This window comes from Eucalyptus grandis, chromosome 11 (genome assembly GCF_016545825.1).
Source record: "Eucalyptus grandis isolate ANBG69807.140 chromosome 11, ASM1654582v1, whole genome shotgun sequence".
NCBI classification, from domain to species: domain Eukaryota; kingdom Viridiplantae; phylum Streptophyta; class Magnoliopsida; order Myrtales; family Myrtaceae; genus Eucalyptus; species Eucalyptus grandis.
This window is the reverse complement of record NC_052622.1, coordinates 37,564,241-37,591,185: the sequence shown is the minus strand read 5'-3', so window position 1 is coordinate 37,591,185 and position 26,945 is coordinate 37,564,241. Positions and strand designations below refer to the sequence as shown.

Genomic DNA, 26,945 nt, shown 5'->3' with positions numbered 1-26,945 from the left:
TTTCCCAACCTCATGTGAAAAATCTTCGGTCCCCACTCCACCCGCTCTTTCTTCTTTTTCCCTCGGCCCCTCACCCAGAATGCAACCTTTTCCTTTTGGCCCTTTACTAATTAGAAAAAATAAAAAAAGTCTATTTTTGTGTAATGACCAGGCGCATACTTTTCGTTTTTCCAGATATCATTTGAATACTTCCAACCAAGACCACGGGTCGAAATGAACGGCTGAAATTTCCCAGAAAACTCATCTGTTCATTTTGCTTATAGTTTCCTCGGTCTTGTTTTCCGTTGGTCTCAAGTAATTTTTTCCAATGGATGTGAAAATTTAAGATTGGGGATGCACAAAAGGTTCCATAAAAAAAATATATAAATATTTATATATGCATGCATGTATGTATAATACATATATGCATTTTCAAAAATAGAGAGAAGCGATATCGTTTTTATTTATAAAAAAAAAAAATAATAATCTCTCCATGGGGCGGCTGGACACGAGTCCGGTCCAAAGTCCACCGAGGATCCGACGTGTCAACCCCGCGAACCGAGCCCGTAGGACCCTCCGCTACGACGCCCCCATCTCCTTCCCCCTATTTCATCATCTCCGAAGTCGCCTTTCCTCCAAAAATAATAAAAAAAAAACTCCCAGCGCAACGCCTCGAGATTCCCTGCCCTCCGACCGTTCGCCGGAATCTCCAAGTCGGAATCACGAAACCTCACTTCCGCCGGCCGGATTGATTTCGGCGCGCCGTCGCGCCAGTCCGGTTGCCGATTGTTCTCGTTCCCTTCCCGCGCGCCGCGAATTTGCAGGTAGAGGCGTCTGACGATGAGGCTGCTGAAGGTGGCGACGTGTAACCTGAACCAGTGGGCAATGGACTTCGACTGCAACATGAAGAACGTGAAGGAGTCGATCGCCGAGGCGAAGGCGGCCGGCGCGGTGATCAGGCTCGGCCCCGAGCTGGAGATCACCGGCTACGGCTGCGAGGACCACTTCCTGGAGCTGGACACCATCGCTCACGCGTGAGTTCTTTTTTTTTTCGCTCGCCTCTCGTCGCTCCTTCTCTGCTTTGGTGTGTCCTTGTCGGGAAAGCTGTGCGGGCGAGCGTTTCCTAATCTGCAGTGAGTGATTGTGCCGGAGTGAGTAGCATCGGGTGGATTGATCTGAGCGAGTAGCGTTTTTTTCTAGTTTTTCGGAGGGCGCTAGGTCACGCTGTAGTTGGAGAGAGTGCTATGTGATTGAAATGTGTAGTGTGGTAGCATCAAGAGAGCCGGTGCTTGGCTAAGTTGCATTGGATTGCGAATTCCATTTAGTGGGGATGGAGTTCATAGAGATTGCGGTGATATATAGCCTTCTCGGATTGAATTTTGATTGCAATTGGCAGTCTTTTGGTATCATTTGCACTCGCTACTGGCCGTGTCTCTTCGGCGCACTGAAGGTCTGCCTCTTTTTGAACACCCAGTGGCGTTCATACTGTTCACATTTTATAAAATGTCCAAGCACGAATCTTTTCCTTGGAAGTACAAGGACGGAATTATTTTTCAACAATTTCACTTCCAGAATGTATCATCTCTCGATTAATGTTGATGTTGGGTTTGGTGCTCATTCAGGTGGGAATGCTTGAAGGAACTTTTACTCGGCGACTGGACTGATGGAATACTCTGCAGCTTTGGTATGCCTATCATTAAAGGATCAGAGCGCTACAACTGCCAAGTTCTTTGCATGAACAGAAAAATCATCATGATCCGCCCAAAAATGTGGCTTGCAAATGATGGAAATTACCGGGAACTTCGGTGGTTTACAGCATGGAAGCAAAAAAACCAGCTTGATGACTTTCAGCTTCCCACTGAAATTTCCGAGGCCGTGTCACAGAAAACAGTACCTTTTGGATATGGATATATACAATTTTTGGACACGTGAGTTACATTTATTTTTTTAGGTCATATGTAAGTGACAAATTTACTTGCCCTATTTGTGTCCTCTCTGTTATCGTATTAATTTTTCTATTTATCTCTACGATATATGTCTTCCTCTTTCAACTTTGCAAAGATTCTGGATGGCATGTTTCGTTTTTGTTATCTTTGGGTGAAAAGGCCCTGGACAATGGATGTCATTGAGCCATGCTGGGATTACATCTAGGTTGTACTATGCCACATTTGGAAGGGTAGACATGCCACTTGCAGTATAACTGAGGTGTAATCCATTTTGTAACAGTTATCTGGCCAGCATCAAATCATTGAGATTATGAGTCATGTCTATAACTGTAAGGCTTGTGGGATAAATAGCAGATCTCCAATTCATTGCCATATTCTTTGGGCTTTTCAAGCCTTTTTCGGCTCGTGCTCTTCAATTGAGAATTTCTGTGCACTTTTGACAGGGCTGTTGCTGCTGAAGTTTGTGAGGAACTGTTCGCTCCTTTGCCCCCTCATGCAGAGCTTGCATTGAATGGAGTTGAAGTGTTTATGAATGCAAGTGGAAGTCACCATCAACTTAGGAAGCTCGATGTCCGTCTTCAAGCTTTTATAGGTGCAACTTATTATCGCGGTGGAGTTTACATGTACAGCAATCATCAAGGATGCGATGGTGGCCGCCTTTATTATGGTACATAGCATGCATGCAAACTGTGAATGACTACTGTCCTTTCTTTTCTTAATTCCCATTGTGCTTTTGATTTCTATATTCAGACAATTCCTTTATTTAGGTAGTCTTTCTATTTTGTTGTTGTAATAATTAATCTTCAATTGAATCTGTTAGTGTTGTCCATCAGATTTTAATGTCATTGACGTTGTTGCAATTTCTTAATTCAGATGGATGCTCCTGTGTGATTGTAAATGGTGATATGGTTGCTCAAGGATCCCAGTTTTCCTTGAAGGATGTTGAGGTTGTAATTGCTGAAATCGATCTGGATGCGGTAGGCTGCACTGCGACACTACTTTGATATTAATGTACAAACATTGTGTAGGAAGTGTCTGAATATTCAGTTTACTTTACATGCCTACATACGTACATTTATGCTTTTTAACTTGCAGCATACTCCACTCAATGCCTGGCATATACACACATAGCCTACGGACTTTGTGTGTGTGGAGGAGGGTGGGTGCTTTTTTTTTGTTTGGGGTGGGGGTTGGAAGAGATAGTGTTGCCTCTGATAGGCTAGTAGAATTGATTCGAGGTGTTATTTTAGAAACTTGTAGCTTTTTAGACAAAATTTATGTTTTTAATTTTGGATATTACACTGAAATCATTGACCATATGAAAGACACTTGATGGAAAGAGGCACTGTAAAGGTTGGGAACCGCGACCTCTGACTAGATGACCTGATCTCTGGCCTTCTTGTTTGTTGATTATAACCTGTGTGGCAGTTGGCAAATGCATGAATCAAGAAATAGAAGACTTTAATGGATTTCGCGCCATTGTTATTTTGATTTTATATGCTGTAACAAAGAGTTCTTTAATAACAAGGAAAAAAGTTATTCATTGATATCCTGCTTAATTGATGTTAACTTTTTGGATTTGATACATTCCTTAACTTGTGAGATTGATGGCAGGTTGCTAGTTATAGAGGATCTATTAGTAGTTTCCAAGAACAAGCAAGTGCTAAGCCTAAAGTACCATCAGTAGCAGCGCCTTACAATCTTTGTCAATCATTCCATCTTCAGATGTGTCTTTCAGGTCCACTAAAGGTGAGTTCTCTTTAAGAAATGCTTGTGCACATGATTTGCTCACATAGACCCGGCCTTTAACCTAATATTTGTTCAAATGATTGCTAGGAAAGATGCAAATCAGTCTGAACATGGAACTCTTTCTTGTAAAGAAACACACCATCCTTGATATGACTTAATGAGAAATGGGAAAAGGATTTTGCAATATCTGAATATAAGAGGCCTTGTTGGAAAAACATTTTTATTCTCATAATAATGTGGATCTTACCTTGCTTAGCCGAATTAGATTGACAGGTCATTTGTTTGTCTTAGTTACAAGCTTAATTGTAAGGTAAGTGATTTGGCAAAAAAAATAATTCTTTTCTTTTCTGTTTTTTTTAAACTGTAGACCTAATGGATCTTGTTTTCCTCCAATAAATTCATTGATATCTTGTAGAGCACCTGTTTCTTGCTAGTACCAGATAAAGATTTTAATATGTTCAATTTCTGTCTGCAGCATTCATTATATATCTGACTCATAATGAAATTGCATATTGTATATAGATCAAGTATCACTCTCCTGAGGAGGAAATAGCCTTGGGACCTGGTTGCTGGCTCTGGGATTATCTAAGGAGAAGTGGAGCCTCTGGTTTTTTGCTTCCTCTCTCAGGTGGTGCAGACAGCTCATCTGTAGCTGCCATAGTTGGCTGCATGTGCCAACTTGTTGTAAAAGGTCAAGTTTTAACGAGACATTACCTGCGCACATCCAATATGCCCTTCATATTTTTTTTTTTCTCTGAGAACTTTATCGTCCATTTTAGATTTTGGTTGTTTCATATTATCGGTGGGTAGTATAGAATGCAGAGTTGCCACATGTATAGATATTGAGTCGGTGGTTTTCAGCTATCCTTGTGGACAGGCAGGATTTGGGGCACTAACATTCTGCACTAGAAACTTCAAATTAGCCTTTTTTAGACTATCCCATAGCATTTGCTACAAGATAGGACATAATGGCATAAGAGTGAATCCATGAAATTGGTCCACATACTGTATAGATGTAGAGTTGATGGTTTGAAATTATCTTCATAGACAGATAGGATTTGGGGCATTAGCACTTCTGCATTAGAAACTTCAAATTAGCTTGTTTTGGACTGTCACATAGCATTTGGTACAAGACAGGACAAACTGGTGTAAGAATGGATCTAAATAGCCGGGTCCGCCTAGTGGGAAAAGCTTCATGGTCTTTGTCGTTTGTGGGAGCCTGCCACTTTCTATTTCCGTTGACTATTTCATGATGGGTGTCATTAGCCAGAGTCATTTAAGTACCTAGCGGATAGCCAAATGCAGAGCAATCTAGTAATTTTGTTAGAATGACTAAGCCTCTTGGCTGCCTCTGGTCATTTAGTGCTCTAGTCCTATTTCACAAGCCTGCACACCACCAGACAGTCTTGATAGTGTAAACTTCTTGATGGTTGCAGAAATTGCAAATGGTGATGAACAGGTGAAAGCTGATGCAATACACATTGGACAATATGCCGATGGACAGTATCCCACTGACAGCAAAGAATTTGCTAAAAGGATATTTTACACGGTTTACATGGGATCTGAAAACAGGTAAATTTTTTGCTAACCAAGTTCTCCTTTCATATGAAGCTCCTTGATCAGTACGTGCTTTGGTTTGCGCTCGATAAAGAAAACAAAACAAAAAAAAAAAAAAAGAAATAGAAGCATGTTTTTTCTCTGTAGCAATTATGAATTATTTGGAGAAAATTGATCTCATGCCTTAGATGCTGTTTGTGTTATAAGTTTATTGTTCTGAATTTGGTTGGGTACATGTTCTAGCTTTCTTTGTAGTAGGTTGAGCAGATTTTGGAGCAGTCTTGCATAAACCTATTGTCATATGTATTTTCCTTCTCATGTCTGCTAATGTGAATGTTCTGTTGATCGGTCAGTTATGCTGTCCACATTTTGTGTAAAGTTAAGTATATTGACCTTGACCTTACCTGAAACTACAAGTTTTTGGTAGCAGTACTTGAGCAAAGATGAAATCATCAGACAAGTGAATTGACTGAAGGTTATGGATAGACAAATTGAACATTGGGGTGCATATCTGCTCCCAATTGAGGTCCGATTCCTGTAAAATCTTGCTTTCTCATGGTACCGGCCATCAAAAGGGAAAAGAAAGTTACTTGAGACTGATAAACATCAAGAACGGCCAAGTCATTTGGTGGGTTTGGACAGACATTAATACCAGATTCTTGGACACAAATTAATTCCTGATTCTTTGTGAAGTCTCCCTTGACACCAATGACCACCAAAGAGGAACAAGTCATTTAGTGAAGTAAAATACAAAGATTTATTAAGAAAAGAGTAAGTGTCATTTAGAAGAAGGCCATCCTGATCTATTGGGAGAGATTGACTGCTTTGTGCGAGAAAAAAGAGAAACATGGGAGACGTGGTGATTACCCATTGACCATGATTCTCGTTATTGTTAATTGGATCTTTTGACTGAAGGACCAACTTATGTGATTGTTTACCATTCTATGTACATTCTGAAATTAATTTAGTTTATTAACAGGGTTTGTTTCTCTCAGTTCAGAAGCCACAAGGTCACGGGCAAAGTTGTTGGCAGATGAGATCGGTGCCTGGCATCTCGATGTTTGCATAGATGGTGTTGTTTCTGCACTTCTTTCTCTATTTGAAAAGCTTACTGGAAAGAGACCACGCTATAAGGTAAAGTGGCATAAAGAAACGTGCATAAGTCTCCTATTAAAAGCAGGAGGAGTTTGTTCAGCCTGGATGCCAATTGAAAAAAGCTCTTTTCAAATTTTCTTACATTCTGATTTTCTTTTGAAGATTGATGGGGGATCAAGTGCTGAGAACCTAGGGTTGCAGAACATTCAAGCACGAATCAGAATGGTCCTGGCATTTATGTTGGCATCTCTCTTGCCCTGGGTGCACAACAAGTCGGGGTTCTATCTTGTTTTGGGTAGCTCCAATGTGGATGAAGGATTGCGTGGTTACCTAACGAAGGTTTATTACAATTATACCTCCTATTTTCAGCGCATGCTTTGTATACATTTACACATTAGATATGTAGATAAAACTATTCATAATTGCACAACTGTACTTAGTACTTACGGTCATAGGCCAATGTACATTTAAGCTGGAGCGTTCAGACATCTAAGATCTAATAGAATATTCATGAATCTACATGTCTCTGTGCATGTATGCATAGATTCTGGTAGGTGGGTGTGTTTGCACAGCCATGAGTGAGTGCCTGTGTGCGTTTTCATTGAAAGCATCTTTTTATACTTAGATCATCATGCTTGGTCTGTAGTGGCAATCTTCATATGGTAACGTGTCTCTTTTGCAGTATGATTGTAGCTCCGCAGATATTAATCCAATTGGAAGTATTAGCAAGCAGGATCTTCGGTCATTTTTGCGATGGGCTGCCAACCATCTTGGTTTCTCATCCTTGGCAGAGGTTGAAGCAGCTCCCCCTACTGCAGAACTGGAGCCTATACGCTCTAACTATAGCCAGGTCCTCCTTCAAAGAACCATGAATAATTGATCCTATACGATTCTTATTGAACCTCCATGTTTGCTGGGAGACCAAATGCTATGTTAATGTGGGGATGGGTGGAGTTATCTAATTGAAACACCGGATGCTTAAATCAGCTAAATTATGGGGAGTATAGATGGGTTTCACTGAAGTACTCGTGTTTCTTCCCCGTGTTAGTGAAAAACATAACAGAAGGAGAGAGTGACTGTTAGTTAAGTTTGTGGTCAAGTCATTTAATAAACTCCATACATCTCACTCCCTGCCATCTTGTTAATGTTTTATTGGCTTCACATATCTTATCATGATCATAGAGCATTTGTAAACCAAAACTGCAAAATGTGTTGAGATGTCTTAATTGTCTTGATAATCTTCCTTTTTAAGGCATTTACCATTCCTAAATTTTCTTTTGTTGCCAGCTAAGTCAGGATTAAAGTAAACAAAGACATCCAATTCATTTTTTTATTCATATTTTCTTACTTGTACGCAGCTGGATGAAGTCGATATGGGTATGACCTATGAGGAACTATCCGTCTATGGAAGAATGCGGAAAATTTTCCGCGCAGGTCCAGTGTCAATGTTTCAGGTTTGTTCTAAATTCTAGTGCTCCTTTTTAGTTGAATCTAAGGAGGTTGTCGACATTTCAGACCATATATGACAAATTATAATACCGAGGACATTAAACTCAGAATCTTAACCAATGGATATATATGGATCTTGATTCGAGTGCTTAGCATCCGATAGACCTAATTATTGAGAGTAGTTAATATATTGTCCCTTTTCATGTCACATCTGTGATGTTTCCTACTCGAGGACTCATGATTTCTGCACAATGTCGCTTATTGCAGAACCTTTGCTATAGATGGGGCACAAAGTTGACTCCTGCAGAGGTGGCTGAGAAAGTGAAGCATTTCTTCAAGTACTATTCCATTAACAGACACAAAATGACCGTATTGACACCTTCCTATCATGCAGAGGTATGTTGCTTCGAAGGAAAGTTCCTTGTCTAACACTCATTCGAGTTTATTCTCGCATAAAACGCTCAACTTCTCCGGTTTTGCCGCAGAGTTACTCCCCCGAAGACAACAGGTTTGATCTCCGCCAGTTTCTCTACAACGTGAGGTGGCCATTCCAATTCCGCAAGATCGATGAACTCGTGCAGAAGTTGGACGGGGACAAGATCGTGATGAAAGAGTCGACCGCAAGTACATCGGATGGAGGGGGAATGGGAGTTGTAGCAGCAGGCTCAGGGGATCCTAAAGCCGGGGTTTAACTCGACAAAGATGTGCACGGCACTATTACCAGAGGAGGCACGAAATTCCCACTCCCGTGTTTCGAAAAACGACAAAATAATAATAGTCATTCTTGCTCTTTAGATGATCCTATCTAGGTGCATTGATTAAAATAGAATCCTCCATTCCTTGTCATATATGAATGTATCCATTTCCAAACTATCACATAAGCCTGTAAATTCTTTGATTTGTTCATCCGCAAATATAAAAATTGCACACGAGTGCATTTAAGGGAAAGACAATGAGCAAGATGAACATAGACAAGAATAGTACAAGTTCGATGGCTTTTATATGATTCTCATTTAAATACAATAACCTTTTTTTTTTCGATTACTTGAGTGTCAATTTTTATTAAAAATATCTACTTAAGTGCCATCGTGATTTACGTGGTCGGAAAAGTCAATTAGGCATTAATTTATAATAAATAGGCCAATGAGGCTCATCGGAAATATTCTAATCAACAAATTCTAAATGAATCAGCATCGTTTGGGCCTTATAAATAAAAGAAGAAACTTTAAAAAAACCAAAAAGAAAAAGAGAAAGGGATTGGTGGCTCGCCAAATCCTCTATCTCTTTGTTCTTCTCCAAAATTGAGCCATGGTTTCTCAATCGAGCTTGAAAAGGGGCAAAATTTTTGGAGGAGATGTTCGGGCGAAGAGCTTGAAAAAGGGGGAAAATGTGAATCGGGAGAGGGAGTTGAATAATTATGAAAGCTGAAGAGTGAAAGGTTAAAGAAAATCAGAAAGGGGGCTGAACTGGAAACAAGATGAGTCGGCACAGAGGGAAAAAAGGATAAAAGCAAGTATTGACCGAGAAGAGATCTAAGATGCTGGTGTATCCCTCCCCTCGCCTCCCCACATCATCCACACCCCCTCCAAAAAAAAAAAGTCACCTTAATTAACTACGATTTGCAGGGACTCTCATGAGGACCATGGCGATTCATGTCCTATACACAACAATTTCTTTGTGATTCCTCTAAATCAAGTACAGCTCCTTGCATCACCGTTACACTCATCATCTCTTTTACACTCATCATCTCTGCTTCCCAGTTTGCTATTTCATAAGCTTGAATTGTCTACTGCTCGTCTCAAGATTAAACCTCTCTACTGCTCAAGCGTATTGCAAAAGCATTCTCCTTTCTAAAATTTAGGATTTCATTTTGAAATGAATTTGAAGAAGAAAATACCAAATTGTATCGTTTTTGCCCTTCCTCACCACGATTGGACCCCGGACCGGTCCGATCGGACAGCTTCTAGGCAAACAAATGGCTTGCGTTAGGCTAAGGGATAGACTTCATCTCTTCTTTTCTCTTCCCTTACACAACCACTTCCACCTGCTGTTCGAACAAAGTCCTTGGGACCCGTGGCTAAGGAAATTGAATTCCGTGAGGCGAGTAACATTTTTGGGTCTATGTCAATCTAATATTATTCAAGACATAAATCACTTTCAAAAATGCCATGTGGCGATAAAATTTTAATTTGAAATGCTGCCCAGTTAGTTGAAATAAGCAAGTAAACAATTTTCCATCGATTTAGCATTCAGTGGTCGAAAAAAAAATTATGACACTGCTTAAACAATTTTCCATCGATTTAGCATTCAGTGGTCGAAAAAATAAAAAAATTATGACACTGATATGTAAGTCGTAGCACTAACGCTGTCTTCGCACGAATAAAGACTACTCACCAAAATGGTGACCGCGGCCAGCCTCGTGGTCCACAGTCGTCCCGTAAGACTCCATCAACCGATTAGGCAAACATCTTTCGTTGGTCAAGTTTATGAGATTGACCAATCCAACCACACAGACCCCCGCTCGGTCACACCATGGCCCACGTTGGTTAGTTCTAATCTGGACTGTCGATGACTACGAATAGAGATTCTCAACTTTCAAGCATGAAGACTAGAGAACGCGACGGCGGTGTCCAAAATCTGGGAAATAGTTTTTAAGATAAGTAGAATTACAAGTACTTAAGAAGAAGAAAAGTGATCTAAAATGTGTTCATCATCCCGAAAGAACCAAACGAAGGGGAACCATTGCCCGAGTATATTCCATATCACAAAAATTCAACACCCGAGTCCTCCCTAGTCTAAACCTAATTGCCCATTCTCTCTCCCGCCCACCTTCTAGGCATAAGCTCTCGATTGAACCGAAAACTGTTTAGAGCTCGTCATGCGAATCGTCATCATCTTCAGAAGACTCTCCTCCGCCTGGGGCTCCACCTGACCTCTGGTAGACAGCAGAGATGATCGGATTGCACACGGCCTCGACCTCCTTGAGCTTCTCATCGTAGTCTTCTTTCTCGGCGGTCTGATTGTCATCCAGCCACTCGAGGGCCTCCTTGGTGGCAGTCTCGATCTTATCCTTCTCGTCTTCCTCGAGCTTGTCGGCGAGCTTGTCCTTGTCATTGATCTGGTTCTTCATGTTGTAGACGTAAGTCTCGAGGCTGTTCCTCGCATCAATCTTCTCCTTCACCTTCTTGTCTTCCTCTGCAAATTCCTCAGCTTCTTTGACCATCCGTTCAATCTCCTCTTGGCTGAGACGACCCTTGTCGTTGGTGATGGTGATCTTCTCAGATTTACCAGTGCCCTTGTCTTCAGCCTTGACATTCAGGATACCATTGGCATCAACCTCGAATGTGACTTCAATTTGAGGGGTTCCTCTGTTTGATATAAGAATCGTATGAGTTTAACTACCAGCGAGCAGTTAAAAATGCAATTTTGATTATGGAAAAACCAAATGTTAAAAGGTGTCAAAACAGATAAGAAACAAACCTTGGAGCTGGGGGAACTCCAGTCAAGTCGAATTTGCCCAAATTCCTACAATCCTTGGTGAGACTCCTTTCACCTTCAAACACCTGTTACAACACCGAAGCAAACCCCACTGACTAAGATTCATTCCTTCTAACATTATAGCTCCAACAACAAATTTCTAACAGCTCTATTTCCAATAAGGGGAAAAAAAAAGAGACAGGAGAAAGGTACCTGAATGGATACGGTGGTCTGCTGGTCCTGGTAAGTAGTGAAAACTTGGGATTTCTTAGTAGGGATGACTGTGTTTCTAGGGATCAACTTGGTCATCACCCCACCAACAGTCTCAATACCAAGAGTCAAGGGAGCCACATCCAAGAGAAGGATATCTGCATTGAGGATGCCATGTGTCAATGAGTAGTAGTCTAGTAAAACATCTCGCACGACCAAGCTAAGGAAACTGAAATCATTTAAAACATCTCACACGACCAAGCCCAAGAAACTGAAATCGTTTAAAAAAACAAGCATTCAAGCAATGTGCGCATGAACATGAAGTTGAGCATACCTTTGGTTTCTTCACCACCCTCTCCGCTCAAGATACTTCCTTGCACTGCTGCACCAAAAGCAACAGCCTCATCGGGATTCACGCCCTTGTTGGGCTCCTTCCCATCAAAGTAGTCCTTAAGAAGTTGTTGAACCTTAGGAATCCTGGTACTTCCACCAACAAGAACAATCTCATCAATCTGGTTCTTCGCTAAACCAGCATCTTCCATAGCTTTCTTCACAGGTCCCATTGTCTTCCTGAACAAATCATTGTTCAACTCCTCGAACCTTGCCCTGGTCAATGGCTCAGAGAAGTCCGTGCCGTCAAAGAGCGACTCAATTTCCACTCTGACCTGATGCTGGCTGCTGAGAGCTCTCTTGGCACGCTCAGCTTCCCTCCTAAGTTTACCAAGAGCTCTGTTGTCCTTGCTGATATCCTTGCCATGCTTCTTCTTGATTAATTTAATGAAGTAATCCATGATTCTGTGATCGAAATCCTCACCTGCATAAATAAGCACATAGTTAGTAAACTATCGTGTTATTTATGCAATACCTTAAAGTCCACGCAGTCAAAAGTACACATCCTCACCTCCCAAGTGGGTATCACCATTTGTGGCAAGGACCTCAAAGACACCATTGTCAATTGTCAGGATGCTGACATCGAATGTTCCACCACCTAGGTCAAAAACAAGGATGTTCTTCTCACCACCTTTCTTGTCCAAGCCATACGCAATGGCAGCAGCAGTGGGTTCATTGATAATTCTAGCAACATTCAGTCCAGCAATTACACCAGCGTCCTTGGTAGCTTGCCTTTGGGCATCAGTGAAGTAGGCTGCATATTGACAAAAGTGTCACGATAGACAAAGACAACAAAAACGATCAACAAGGTTTATGCATATTGTGAGGAAAGTAAACTCAAGATCAGGTGACAGTCACAAACCTGGAACAGTGACAACGGCATCCTTGATCTTCTTTCCAAGGAATGCCTCAGCTGTTTCCTTCATCTTAGTCAAAATCATGGCACTGATCTCTTCAGGGCTGAAAACCTTGGTCTCGCCATCCTTAATCTTGACCTGAATGTAAGGCTTACCATCCTTGTTCACGATCTTGTATGGAACAAGCTTCATGTCTTTCTGAACTTCTTTGTCCTCGAACCTGTCAAGTAATGGTCTCACTTAGCATCACATCCCACAAAATCCAGAAACAAAGACATGATGATAAGAGAAGGATGCATACTTTCTTCCAATAAGTCTCTTGACATCAAAGACCGTCCTTTCAGCGTTAACAGCTGCCTGGTTCTTAGCAGCCTCACCGATCAATCTCTCACCGTCAGTGAAAGCCACCCACGATGGAGTGATACGGTTTCCTTGGTCATTTGCTATAATTTCAACATGACCATTCTTGTAGACACCAACACACGAGTAGGTTGTGCCAAGATCGATGCCGATAACTGTGCCCAATTTCGTGGCTTCCTCTTTTGCAATGGAAATTGCAAACAGACATCCTGTAGCCAAGAACAGAGATTATTGCCTCCGAAAAAAATGCTCGAAGACCTCAACAGTAATTTGATGAAAGCAACTTTCAATTCCCAATCTTATGGGAGCATCACGTTGCATATCATCATGCAACATACAGCACCCAGACTAAAAGTTGATGGCAAACATAAAAGGAAAACCACACTAACATGGCAAATAAACATGCAACTAAATCGCACAGAATAAATACGTATATCTAATTAAGTAAACATCTAAGACCAAGTCAACAAGACAGTAAGCTAGGCGAGAGGCATCTCCTCAAGCCTGCCAATTAAAAGCTCAATCGATGCAATGATCTAACACAACCTAACCGAATTCCCAAGCTAGTCGACAATCTACCTCGCTCATCTCAAATCCTCGAATCGAGCAGTTCCGCAAGTGCAATGGTCCCGAGCAAATACACGACGCAAACGCATCAACAGAGATCACTCAGACCCATCCATGCCACCTTCGCTCGCCACAACACTTACAGCGACATCGAACAAATCGAAGCCACCGCAAGACGATCAAACTAAACGATCGCGAGCCTAACCATCAGCAGATCTTAAAACACTCGAATCGACCAGATCTACCGCATCACAGCGATCGGCGACACTCCGGAACTCGCGGAAACAACGCGGAAGCCAGTACATCTTCAACAGGCGAGCAACTAAGATCTACGAGCCGACAAAGCGGATCGGTTCCAGAGAGGGCGAGAAATCTTACCGAAAAGCAGGATCGACAGCACGACGAAGGAGCCGCTAGCTCTCCACGAGCGAGCCATGGCGCCGCTGAATCTCTCTGTCTGTCTCCCTCTCCTCCTCTCTCTCTCTCTCGTTCCTTCCTTCTCCGGAGCTTAATTCCGGCGACAATGGAGGTTCCGGCGGGCGGGATCGGCAGCAGAGCAAGCGTCGCTCTTTCTGATTTTCTGAGTTGCAGAGATTGGCGAGTTTTTTCTTATATAGGGGGAGGGAAATCCGTGCACCGCGGGTGCAGCGTCAGAACATGTCATCGGCGATGACGTGGACCAATCGGGTTGCGGGGATGGGGTGGTCGAGCCAATGGGGATTGCTCTCGCGTTGGGAGGTTCCTGGCCGTTGATGTGATTGGGGGCTCTCACGTGTCGAGATCGCAATGGGTTTGACTGTGATTTGTCGTGTTGATGAATCATGATGATTGCTTAACGAATGGGAATCGTTAAATGCCGTTTCAGTCGTCTATCCCGAATATTTCCTCTATTCAATTTGTTGGGAATATATATAATTTGCGCGACTAATTATTTGAATTTTCATGAAAAAAATTAAAAAATTTATCACAAAATATAAATATATACCACTTCTCATCCCACCGCGAAAATATCACCTCTATAATAAAAAATTAAGTTCCTTTTTTTTTGCGAAAAATTAAATGATCATTGTGTATCTTACATTTCCAAAAGATGAGACTCATTAGACTAATTCTCGTTTTAGGCACCTGCGCCAAATATTTGGTCCATTCAATTTGTTGGGGGAATATATAATTTGCGCAACTAATTGTGCGAGCTTTCACAAAAACGAGATTTTTTTATTATCTTTTTTTGGAAAATCTACAAAAAGAAAAAATGCCCGAGGTTTCATAAAAATAATACCTCTATTTTTAAAATTAAGCTATTGTTTAAGGATAATGACACAAATAATCTACAAACTTTAATTCAATGTGTATTGTTATCTCTAAACTTTTAATTCATTTAATATAACCCATGGATTTTTATTACATATTCAAGTTAGTCCCTAATTATATGAAAATATGCATTCTTATCCTTTCATATATTGAATATTTTCGTATAATTTATGAACTAATTTGAATATGTACTAAAGATTCATGGGCCACATTAAATAAAATGAAAATTTACAAATGACATCGTACGTTGAGTTAAACTTCATGAACTACGTTAAATAAATTAAAAATTTAACGATAAGAGATTACGTAATGAGCCAAAGTTTAATACCATTTGTACTATTTAAAAAAAAATATGTATCATCTTTGAACTCTCCATTATTACAATTGGATGTATCGCGAGGATTTACCATCATGGGGATTGCTACCATCGCCTATACCGTCGTCTTCTTTGGTTTCACCACCATGTCCTTCATAACACCATCACCGTTTCATCATCCCAACCCTAACACGATATCACATCAACCATACACGACTTTTGTCGTCATTGACATCACCACCGACATCAATACTAGAGTCCATTGACCATTCTACTATACTAAATTTTAGTAACTCGCTGACACTTTTATACTTATGCGCACCCTTTAATCACGCATTTAAAATATTAAGTGGGTCTTTAGTAACTAAAGTGAGATTTTTTTTTATGTGGATTGGTGTATTCAGTTTGTGTGGATATTTAATTATCGAAATTTTAGGAGCATATCACTTTCTTAGAACTATTTGTAATTGTAACGGATGTTAAAAAGCCATCCGTAATTAGTTTTGGTATATATCTTTGGGTAGAGCGCTGGTTTTGAAACTCCAAGAACTGCTTGTACTTCTCCCTATGATCTTCCCTATTAAATTTTAAATTTTAGAAAACACGTCTGAGTCTTAAAAAAGTATGATTAGATAAATATAAATTGTACACGTTCAATACTTGAATATTTTGAAAAGTATTGATTATTTTAATTTAAGAAAAGTCACAAGATTAAAATTTGCCCTACCAAAGGTTGAAGTCAAATGGAAGTCGTATAAACAAATATTGTGGGACTGGCCAAGGGAGAGAGCATAATGATAATGGATATTAGGAAAATTATAAAAAAAAAATCATAAACTTATCATATTTATATCAATTCGGGCATAAATTTTTTAATTTGACAAATATAGTCCAAACATTTTAATGTTTTACCAATTTAATAAATCCGATCAATTTTAATTGAAAATAACTGAAAGTCATCTTAAGTAATATTATCAATGCTTACATGGATATATATATATATATATATATATATATATATATATATATATAATTTTTTTATTTTTTCTTTTATTTTGACACTATAGGCATGTCGGCCACAGGGCAAGTCCATCGCTGTTGTTGGCGAGGCTGCGATGGGCAAAGCCTCACCAGTTGTGGGCAAGATTACCTTTGCTTGCTACCCCACTGGTGAGGCCAACCGTACTAAAAGGGAAAGACATAAGAAAAAGGAAAAGTGAAAAAAAACATATATAAAAGGAAATAAAAATTAAAAAAAAATATAAATTTTGAAAAAACTATCTATCTAAATATCTAGCCGTGTTTTGAAGGATAACAAATGTTCACATTTAGTAATGAATTATATTAGTAAATTGTCAAAAGATTTATAATTAAATTAATCAATTTAAAAGGCTTAGAACTAAACTAACATGATTGTAATAGGTTAATGACTTATTTTTTTCGTTATTATCCCATGCATATTGCATTGCTTGTTATTCATACTCATTGGTTTTTCAATTATTTATAGTTAAAATAATCATTTTAAATTAAAAAATTATACACTTAAAGTTAGGCTAAATTTTACCTATCGAATAGTACCAGATATCATCAGTTCATCACCATCATCTTAATCATCATTAGCAGCATTATTTCTGTTTTCATTATTTCTATCAGTATTATTATTTTGGTAGAAAGAAGGATTAAAACGTTAATAAGGAATTACATAAACTCATTTTTTCTTAATCAATAGATATTTTTGTAAGCATTCAATGAAAAATAGTAAAATTTAATAGCGAAAAAAAGCACACTAATCACGCACTAATTTTTAGTATTTTAGCCTAATTAAATTAATAAAAAAACCTGGACAAAAATGAAAAATTGTGATCCCAATTTCTCCTTGCACTGTTTCTCTCTCTCTCTACATTTCTGCAAAGCTTCAAAAGGAATCCAAACCCTACCACCTCGAAGTTCCCTCCAATGGCGATCGCATCTCCGTCGGCTCCGACCTTCTCCGCCTCCTTCTGCGGCGGCCGCGCCGACCCCGCCTGCCTCACCCGCTCCCCGCCGACTGCCGCCGCGTTCCCCACCCCCATCGGCGCCTCGCCGCCTCGGCGCGGCTCAACTCCTCCAGCCCCTCCGGCGCCGGCAGCGGCTCCGTCTCGCCGGACAACGGCGACCTGAGCCAGTACGAGCTCCACCACGCGTTCTCCTCCGCCGCCCGCCGCTGGGGAGGGTCGCCGGTGTTCGTCGCGCTCCCCACCGATGCCGTGGGCCCCGGCGCTGGGCAGGTGCGGCGGAGGAGGGCGATGGCGCAGTCGTTCCGGGCCCTCGCGGCGGCGGGCGTGGAGGGGGTGGTGATGGAGGTGTGGTGGGGGCTGGTGGAGAGGGAGCAGCCTAGGGTTTACAATTGGGATGGATATTGGGAGATTGTGACGATGGCGAGGCGATGTGGATTGAAGGTTAGGGCAGTGATGGGGTTTCACCAGTGCGGCACTGGGCCTGGGGATCCTCACTGGTCGGTGTGATTTTTATGCTTTACGATACGCGCGCGATTCGTATTGTTTGTGATGATTGATTGATAGATGCAATGTGGTTCGCCAATTCTTTTGAACTGCCCGTTAGGATTAAGAGAGTTAGATCACTTAGACTAATGAGGCATTGCTTACCATGAACTTCTAGGACGAAATCTTCTCCTGCATCTGCAGCGAATTGGTGATAAAATGAGGTTCATTGCATACATGACATCTGCATTGGCTTGTTCTGTGCCAAGTTACTGACTTTTCTCCAAGAAAGTTATTAAACAGATAACGATATTTTCACCCATGGTTTGTTGTCCCGATTGTGAAGCTACCGTGCCTAGAGCCTCTGCATGGTCTGGTGTTTGACAGAAAACTTTCTGCAATTATCTTAATTTTCCCTAAAAGGAAATCATACCCAGTCTTTTATGCGTACTATGTGATGCTTTTTGCATGATACCTTGATATAGGAAGTCCATGAATTTTGTTCTTGGAAGTTTTGTTTAACTCAATTGAAGGATCTCTAACTGAATTTATCCTTTTCAATGTACTTAGACAATGTCAATGTTTTTTTGTCAGAATTTTTCTCTCTTCTGTTGATTAACATTTTCTCTTGTAAATTAACAGTATTCTTTGACTGATTTGTCTTGCTTCAAAGTTATCTGGATTTGGTTAATTCCGTTTTATGTCATAGACTTATTTTATGGCTCTGATACCTTTATGTTATTGTAGGATACCTCTGCCTGTGTGGGTGCTTCGAGAGATGGAAAAAGACCCTGATATAGCTTATTCAGATAGATTTGGAAGGAGGAGTATGGAATACATTTCCCTAGGATGTGATATTCTTCCTGTGCTGCAAGGACGATCACCCATTCAAGCATATGCAGATTTTATGAGGAACTTCAGGGATGCATTTAGGCCCTTCTTTGGCAACGTCATAACAGTAAGACGATATGATATGTTTTATAGATACATAAATCCTAGATTCAGTTGCCCATTTGTTAATCTTATTCTCTTCAGGGAGTTCAAGTTGGGATGGGTCCTGCTGGTGAATTAAGGTATCCTTCATGTCCTTCCCACAAGCTGATGTGGGCTTGGCGGTCGCGTGAACTTGGAGAGTTTCAATGCTACGATAAGGTATGAATGCAGGGGACGGATTGAGTACAAAAAAATGGAAAATTAAGTTTATGCTGTATTTGCATAGAAAAGTTTTCAATTAGCCTTTGGTTCTTTTTGTACCTGGCTGCTTCTACTGTTCTCCATTTCTTTCCCCATGCAAGGACCTGCTCTCTCTTTTTCTTTTGTCTTCTAGTTTTAGAATCCTGAATCATGACTTCTAATGGCATTGTTCTTGTTTCCTTGTTCTGGCCAGTATATGCTCGCATCATTAAACGCTTGTGCACGAGAGATTGGAATGCATGAATGGGGAAATGGAGGCCCTATTGGCACTGGCAATTTGATGCAGGACCTGGAGAATACTGAGTTTTTTAAAAGTGATGATGGCTCTTGGAATACGGCCTATGGTAAATTTTTCCTTGAGTGGTACTCGGGGATGCTGCTTTTGCATGGAGAGAGGATATGCAGGGAGGCTGAGACCATCTTCCGTGGCATTGAAGTGAATACATCAGCAAAAGTGGCCGGAATCCACTGGCACTATGACACAAAGTCTCATCCATCTGAATTAACTGCAGGCTATTACAATACTTCAACGAGAGATGGCTACCTACCAATCACTCGCATGTTTGGTAGGTATGGATTTACTTTATGCTCTACGTGCTTTGAGATGCAGGACGTGGAAGAGAAGCAGATGAACCCGGTCAGTAGCCCAGAAGGCTTTCTCAGACGGCTCCTTTTGGCTGCTAGGGTCTGTGAGGTAGCTCTTGAAGGTGAAAACTGCACAAGCAATTTAGACGATGGGTCGTTTCAACAGGTCCTAAAAATGTCAAAGTTTTACTCAGATGGTCTGGAAAAGCCGTGCTTTTCGTTCAACTTTGTCAGGATGGATAAAAACATGTTTGAATACAACAATTGGGTGCGTTTTACTCGATTTGTCAGGCAAATGTCTGTTGCCAAAATTTTTCGAGCCAGACTAGGTTCCCATGATATCCATTCTTCAGCAGCGGATTCTGCAAAACTCGGATTTTCTTTTGCCTACAGCTGAGGAAGGAAAGCCTCCTTCCTGTCTCGTTGGATATTTATTCTATCCATGCCATCTGATGTATATTCTCATACGGAATTCAACCTTGGTCTAGTGTTGTGAAATGTGTAGCAATACCCATTTTTCATAGCCATTCTATGTGCTCGTCACTGACAAATAGAACTATTTGGTGTACAACAACTTCATATTGCCTTACCATGATTTTTCAAATGGCAGGCCTATATTATATTCACATCATTTTGAAATCTTCTGTTCCCTTGACTGGTGGATACTTTGTTGGATGCTCATATCATTCATGGTTCTGCAGTGGGATTGTTTAGGAATCACCACATTTTAAATTTGATACGATTTGCCATGGGGGCCGTTTAACTGATTGTGAGATCACAACTCACGATACGTCCAGTCGTTAGTGGATCGAAGTTCAAGATAAAGGGTAGAGAATTTATAGAATTCATGTGTTTTCCAAGCTCCATGAGGGAAGAATTCTGATAGGCCAGATGATTAATGTGAAGAAGATGAATATACTAATTTTCTACTTTCTACTAAAAGCAAGTTTAGAGAAAGGGTAAAATGGTGAGAAAATTATGTCAATACTATCGGAAGGGTCAAATCGAATCAACTGTTTTCGTATGATAAGAGTCAACGAAGGAAGAATTGCCTCAAATTCTCCAAAAATTTATACAAGTTGCATACAATTTCTTTGCGTCTGCTTCTAACCTACCACACTAACAAAAAGAAAGTTTTACGACATGCAAGTAAAATCAACATTCCTGAAGTCATTCCCCCGAGCTTTCACAGGAGCTTCCGAGGTTCGCCATCACATCATGAACTAACAGCCTGATCATATTACAACCAGATGATCGCGAGAAGTCCATGCATTCTTGCCAGTCTGCGTCGCAGGCTACCAAAACCCACTCATGATCATCATCGAGGTATTTGATGTCAAAAGTACCCACCTCTAACTTTAACCTCTTCGCCACGTGTTCTCTCAGCTCCACGATACTAGAACTCAGTGATATCCTGAATCTTATAATGTCTTCTCTGTACGTAGCCTTAATGGTCACGCTCGTCATGTCTTGCCTAGGTGTAGTGCGAGGCGTTGTCCTAAGAAAAGTTGCCGCTTGTTTGGAAGCCATATCAGAACATGGGGGATTCGTCCAGCTAAACTCTGGGACCCGATCTTCCAAAACTGCATCTGCAACTGATGGACACAGATTTCTCAAATCTTTTGAGCTTCCAGTATCCTCAATTAGCATTCCTCCAAATGGTTCTTGAAGTTCTGTAACTCCTAGAGCATCAGGCATTGAATATGCAGCGGAGAAGTTCTGTGCATTTGTTGACTTAAACATCACTTCCAGAGAGCCCCCTCTTTTTATGCATTGATCATTGTGTGGAGAACCAGACTGATCCTTTATGGGCAAACTTTCATTTGCTGGACTACCTTGGCATGAACCATGAGAAGTGGGTGTACCGGCACTCTGTTCCCTCGAGCCACTTCTAGATTTAGATCTGCTTGGTGCTCCAGCAAATTCTGGTGAAGACCTGCCGTGCTCATTCAAGAGTTGCTCCTCCTGAGGCACCCTCTCATAAGATTTATTTTGCACTGCAGCCTCCTCATCAGTTCTGGGTAACTTGGATGGAGACCGATTCATCCCTTCACCTTGTGCTTCAAGTGCCTTGGCTTGGGGTGGGTTTAGCTCATTGGACTCTTTCAAGCTGGGAGGCCAAGAAATAGAACCAACAGCAACAGGAAGTGGACTTGTAGCTAAAGCACTTATACTGAATGTTTCTTCAGCACCATGAACAGATTCGATGACATGCTTCAACTTTGATAAAGAGCGGTTGACTTTGCTAATTTTGCGGGACGGCCACCTTGAAATCCCATGCTGTCTGCAGATTCGTTTCATTGTTGTTGGGCAAACTGGAAAGATGCAAGAATTCAACTTTAGAAATGAAACAAGAAAATGCAATCAAATTCTTATGCGAGGCGCAACACCAAATAAAAATGACAAGATAAATAGTGACCAGTAACAGCAAGAGATATCAATCGTACCGCCGAGGCTCTTTGCAGCATCTTTAAGGCTGCCAGCGAAATATTGCTGAAGAACCTCAAGGCTAATACATTTCTCAGCCTTTCCACGCCTCTTCTCAGATTTCTTTTTCATCACATTATTTTCTGGAAAAGTAACAACATTCTCACTTGCAATTGCCATAACAGGATTGACTTCATCATTAATTACATCAACGACATCCACCAGCAGCTGCTTTGATGAATCTAACTGCCTGGCCACTCCTCCGTTGGGCAAGTAAAGGGGTCCAGCCAATAATTCTGTATATGTAGGTATTTGAAGAGAGTCAACTCTCGAATCAAGTCTCTCATTCAGCACAGCTTCAATAAATTCAATAGATTTGTCCTCCAGTTGAAGTGTTTTCCCAGAAGCAACCATAAGACTCTTGAAATGCTTCCTCATTGTAGACAATAAGGAGCTCAACAGTGACTGCTGCTCACCACTATTGGTGATGCCGGGGGGCAGGAAAAATTCTAAAATATAATCATCATTTCCAGTATGACTACTTCGTAAGCAGATTGCAAAACAACTGGTTAACCCAAACATTCGTGCATAATGCACTAAAGGGTACTCGGATTTGCAAAATTGGGTGATGTCTTTGGAGAAGCAAGAGCTCTGGGACAAGAAAGCCCTCCCAGCGACCCCCTGACCCTTTTGTAAGTGATGCTCAACACAAGCTTCCCGAAAGCCCCACATATGAGCATCTACAACATAAAATGCCACATCAGTTGTGGACATGCAGACTTGTGCCATGCAGCTACCATCAATACTAGAACAACTCTTTTTCAGGCCACCGCCATTAGCCAGAACACTGCGATGCTGACATGGGACCCAGGTTTGAGCCAGAGGTAGCTTGTGGGTTTCGCATGTGACTGTCAGTATCTCCAAAATTTCAGCCAATGCATTATGCCGCCCTTCATTGCATATCTGGTTCAAAAACTGATGTAAGAAAAGTGAAAAAGCAAACCACTGTAATATCTTGATATCCAGCATTAAGTTGGGGATGTGGTGAAAACTTGGCGCATGTTACCTGTGTGCTTGGATGATCCAGGATTTCAGAACTTTTCAAGTTCACTGCCTGCAAAAAACTCTGATAGTATCACTGCTAAATTCTTGAAATGCTATCTCCACATTTTGATAAATGATTAAATAATATTAGAAACTGACAACCAACAATTAATGCAATAAAGAACGAAACTGTCACCAATGCCAAATAGGAGACTTTCCGAAGAAAGAAAAGCATGATTTTTAAACAAACCCAACCTCAAGTGCTTTGCAGACTTTATCAACCACCGGTGCATAGTTAATCCGCTGTGAAGTCATAATGAGTTCAAGAACAGCAACACAAGATTGGCCTGATGGTTCAAAGACGGGCAAAGCCAAGGTTCCCTGAACATTATTATGAAGAGCATGATCATGCCTCAAATATTCTTTCCTGGTGTAGTATTGTACATTAGGAGTCCATTCAGGCAGCTTTTGCCGGAAAACACGACCAGGAAGTCCCAGTTCTCCATCATTCACCCAATCCGCAGAAAACAAATACATCATAGACACCATTCTGTACTGGTGAAGCCCATTAGTATTTGGACCAAGAACGAAGGGCTGCCCTGAAGTCGTAAGGACGTACCGACCACCATTCTTTACTGGTGCCCAAACCTGAGCAAGAACGAGCTGTTCAGTTGATTCTCTGAAGTCACGAAGAGCCTGGGTCATCCTTTCTTTGATGATAAAGTATCCATCAGGATTTTCAAATGCCGTCAGCCCCAAATATGGTGATGGCAGCTTTTCGCGATGGCTATCTTCAGCGGAGGCTTCGGTCTCTGAATTGTGATGATCTATATATTCGGAAACAACTTCTCAGTAAAAACTCAGTAGCCGCGGCTTCACAGGCCATTGCAGACAGTTGGAACAAATTAAACTTCAAGCAAGAGGCAACTTCATAGTTCAGGACCCTCAGAATTCATAATTCTCACACAATATATATAGGAAATCAGGTGAAATGGGAGGTGAAAGTGGCAAAGAGTCACTGATTTTTGGAGAAGGAGCAAATTTCTCTTTGCTTTGATTCCCAAGCTTTTTGAAGCGATAGAAAACAAAAACCGTACCATCAGACCAAATTTCTCGATTAGTCAAAGAGGGAAAAAAGAAGTCAAAATAACATGCAACGAATTAAGATTAGTTCCAAACAAGGAAAAATTTCAACTTTCCAAAAATCGTAAAACCAGAGAAGACCAAAACCAAGCAAGCGAACGCGGGTGGAGAAAGTCAACCCTTAATTCTCAAGTCTCAGATGGCCAAAAAAGACAGAGCTTTTCAACGACCCAACTCCAGCTCAATCAATCGCGATCCGCAAGAACCCGACTCGAAACCGAAGGCGAACGAATTCGAACGGACTCAAGACTGACATGCGACAAACCGGGAGCAATCGGAGAGGCGGACCCCTGCGGCGGCGGCGGCGAGCTTGTCCTCGGATCCGCAGGAGAAGGCGCAGAGAGGCGAGCCGGGCTGGTCGGAGACGGACAGAAAGAGGGGAGACGCGGCGAAGTGGAGCTGATGATCCATCAGTGGCCAGGGACTGTAGACGTCGAGGTCCAGGTCCATGATGGACTCCCCCGGGCCCCCCGCCCCGGCCGCCGCCGCCGCCGCCGCGTCGTCGGGCGGCGGACTCGTCGGGCCGCCGCGGCCGGTGCGGCGGGGGCGGCGGCGTCCTCCAGCTCGGGCATTTTCTCGGGAAACGACGGGATTTTCCGGGAGAATTCACGAGCGGAGGAGAGGGAGAAAGAGAGGGCGATTCTTATTCATTTTTTTCCCTTCCTTTCCGGTGGTTTCTCTTTCTTAAGTGGAATCCAAGCAGGCGGACCATTTCCGCCAAGAGGAGGGGATAAAATAACGGGGGAAGCGACTCTCTACAGCGGCCAACCGCCATGGATTGTCCGCGAGTACTTATTCTCTGGGGATTTTAGTTAGCACAGAGAAAGAATAATAATAATAATAATGATGATGATAATTTATTTAGTAAAAAAAGAAATTTATTTTAACTAGGAGGTAATATAATAAGTACACATCTCTCGAGATGTCCATGTGAGCTTTGGAGAATTTGTGCATTGCGAGGCTGTTAATACATTGTAATTGGTTTATAATTCGTCGATTTGAGTTTTTCAATGAAGATAAGTTAATGGTTTAATATGTTCAGAATTGGGCTCTCTCATGGATCTCAACAAATGGTATTATTGTCGAGAGAGATGTGGTATCAATTATTCATTGCGCCCTCCCATAAAAGATCCGTCGTTTATGAAAACAACATGCGATCTCCTTTGGTGCATAGGCTTAGGGCCTGTTTGGCAACGAATCTTAAAACAGTATCAGATTCCGATTTTGTTAAAATCGCCTTTGGGACGGAATCGCGTTTGGTAAAATTTTTGTTAACAATTTTGGACAAGATTTGAGAATAAAAAAATTTGATTCTACGTCCGAGAATAAAAAAAAAGAATCAAAATGATAAAACCCTTGTTCTTCTCTTTCATCATCTCGCCTGCCATCCGCCATCGCTTGCCACCGTCCGCCACTACCCTGCCGCTCGCCGCTCACCGGTTCGCTGCCGGTCCGTCGGTCCGTTGGACGCCGGAGGCTCGCCCGAGCCGGGCGAGGTCCGGCGAGCTCGCCGGCAGCTGGGCGAGCCTCGCCTAGCCACCGTCGAGGCTCGCCCAGCCCTACGATGGCCAGCCGGCCTCGCCGAGGGCCGGCGACGCCGGTGAGCATCGCCGACCCTTGTCTGGCCGAAATGAAGAAGAAGAAGAATAGGAAAAAAAAAAAAGGGAAGAAAAAAGTAAAAAGTAAAGAAATTATTTAAAATTTATTTAAAATAAAAAAAAATTAATTTGGAACATTATCAATTAATACGGTACCAAACGTAATTCTATTCCCGAATAAAAAATTTTGAACAGATTACCAAACGCGTTTTTACTCAAAATCGGTTTCCGGAACAGAATAAAAAATAATTATTTCTAATCGAAATCAGCTCCCGGAATGTAATTGTTGCCAAACGCGCTCTTAAGTTCTTGTTCTTGCTAACAATTTTGATTGATGAAAAAAAGGAAAAAAAGAAAAACACTATCTTCATTCCTTTTGTCTTTATTAAATGACCTTTCCATTAAATTAAATTAATATCACAAAAAAAACTACAAATTAATATACCCATGACAAATGGAGGGTAAAAAATCCTTAGCTACTACACCTATCAACGTTACATGTCATCTAACTCAGTAATTTAACATTATAATTTGATGGAAATTAATGAATATTAAATTTGTTATGAATGTACCGGTTCGGAGTTTGTTGTAGTAAAACAATTAATTTGGGATACATTTTTCATAGATTTATCAATTTTGGATTTTTCATCATATTAACCTAATGATAAAGATGTGTGCTTTTTTTTTCCCATATGGTAAGCAAAACCCACAATTTTTATGTACAGCGCTTGCTTGGAGATCCACTACACTCCTTAAAAAGGAAGTTCATCTTTCGGCTTCCTTATATATTGTAATCATACAATTTTTAATAAAAAAGATATGCACAATTGCATATGGACGCAAGCAACTATGGAAGAGGAGAAACAAGACAAGTTTGCCTCATGTGTAGCAGCCCTGCATGAGACTTCGGGTCTCATCCAATGGGAGGAGCTTCATTAAAATGCACCATAACAAAGATACTCTCCCAGCATGTCCCTTTTTAAGGAAAACTATGGCATGATCCCGAGGAGAATGGTCCTCGTTAAATAAAGACAAGCACGTCGACGAATTAGCCACGAATTCGCTTATTAAATCGACAAATTAATCTACCAACTAATGGAGGACCCAACTTTTTAATAGTGGAGTTTCGACTAGCTAGAAAGGTGAAAGAAAGGTGAAAGCTTTATTGTCATTGCTAGAGTCATATAAAGATATAAAATTGTAAATAAATG

The 26,945-nt window shown here is 41.2% G+C and overlaps 4 protein-coding genes across 6 annotated transcripts; 2 read left to right on the top strand and 2 right to left on the bottom strand.

Moving 5' to 3' along the window:
- Positions 1-612: 612 nt before the first annotated feature.
- Positions 613-8,772, top strand: LOC104444087 (glutamine-dependent NAD(+) synthetase). The gene is made up of 13 exons (XM_010057685.3): positions 613-1,013; positions 1,602-1,907; positions 2,369-2,592; positions 2,799-2,902; positions 3,540-3,674; positions 4,197-4,365; positions 5,111-5,246; positions 6,227-6,365; positions 6,489-6,665; positions 7,009-7,176; positions 7,685-7,780; positions 8,043-8,171; positions 8,261-8,772. Exons 1-13 carry the CDS (start codon positions 820-822, stop codon positions 8,465-8,467), a joined length of 2,184 nt encoding a protein of 727 aa, XP_010055987.2. The 5' UTR covers positions 613-819; the 3' UTR covers positions 8,468-8,772.
- Positions 8,773-10,402: 1,630 nt separating this feature from the next.
- LOC104444086 (endoplasmic reticulum chaperone BiP) lies at positions 10,403-14,223 on the bottom strand. The gene is made up of 8 exons (XM_010057684.3): positions 14,015-14,223; positions 13,011-13,278; positions 12,715-12,929; positions 12,364-12,606; positions 11,797-12,276; positions 11,466-11,620; positions 11,256-11,338; positions 10,403-11,143 (listed from the first exon to the last, which is right to left on the bottom strand). Exons 1-8 carry the CDS (start codon positions 14,070-14,072, stop codon positions 10,642-10,644), a joined length of 2,004 nt encoding a protein of 667 aa, XP_010055986.2. The 5' UTR covers positions 14,073-14,223; the 3' UTR covers positions 10,403-10,641.
- Positions 14,224-17,140: 2,917 nt separating this feature from the next.
- Positions 17,141-20,161, top strand: LOC104444085 (beta-amylase 1, chloroplastic; the record flags this gene model as incomplete). The annotated part of the gene is made up of 4 exons (XM_039305328.1): positions 17,141-17,757; positions 18,491-18,701; positions 18,779-18,895; positions 19,131-20,161. Coding segments are annotated over 4 exons (1,734 nt in total), but the record flags the coding sequence as incomplete, so codon positions are not given.
- A 337-nt stretch (positions 20,162-20,498) lies between these two features.
- Positions 20,499-24,903, bottom strand: LOC104444084 (protein NLP7). Of its 3 annotated transcripts, none has more exons than XM_010057681.3 (5): positions 24,391-24,903; positions 23,249-23,820; positions 23,016-23,063; positions 21,970-22,912; positions 20,499-21,837 (listed from the first exon to the last, which is right to left on the bottom strand). In XM_010057681.3, the coding sequence occupies exons 1-5, from the start codon at positions 24,584-24,586 to the stop codon at positions 20,693-20,695; spliced, it is 2,904 nt and encodes a 967-aa protein (XP_010055983.2). In that variant the 5' UTR covers positions 24,587-24,903; the 3' UTR covers positions 20,499-20,692. The 3 variants fall into 3 exon arrangements, with proteins under 3 accessions (XP_010055983.2, XP_039161368.1, XP_039161369.1); XM_039305434.1 differs by having other exon boundaries at positions 24,425-24,764; XM_039305435.1 differs by having other exon boundaries at positions 24,402-24,544.
- Positions 24,904-26,945: the final 2,042 nt, after the last annotated feature.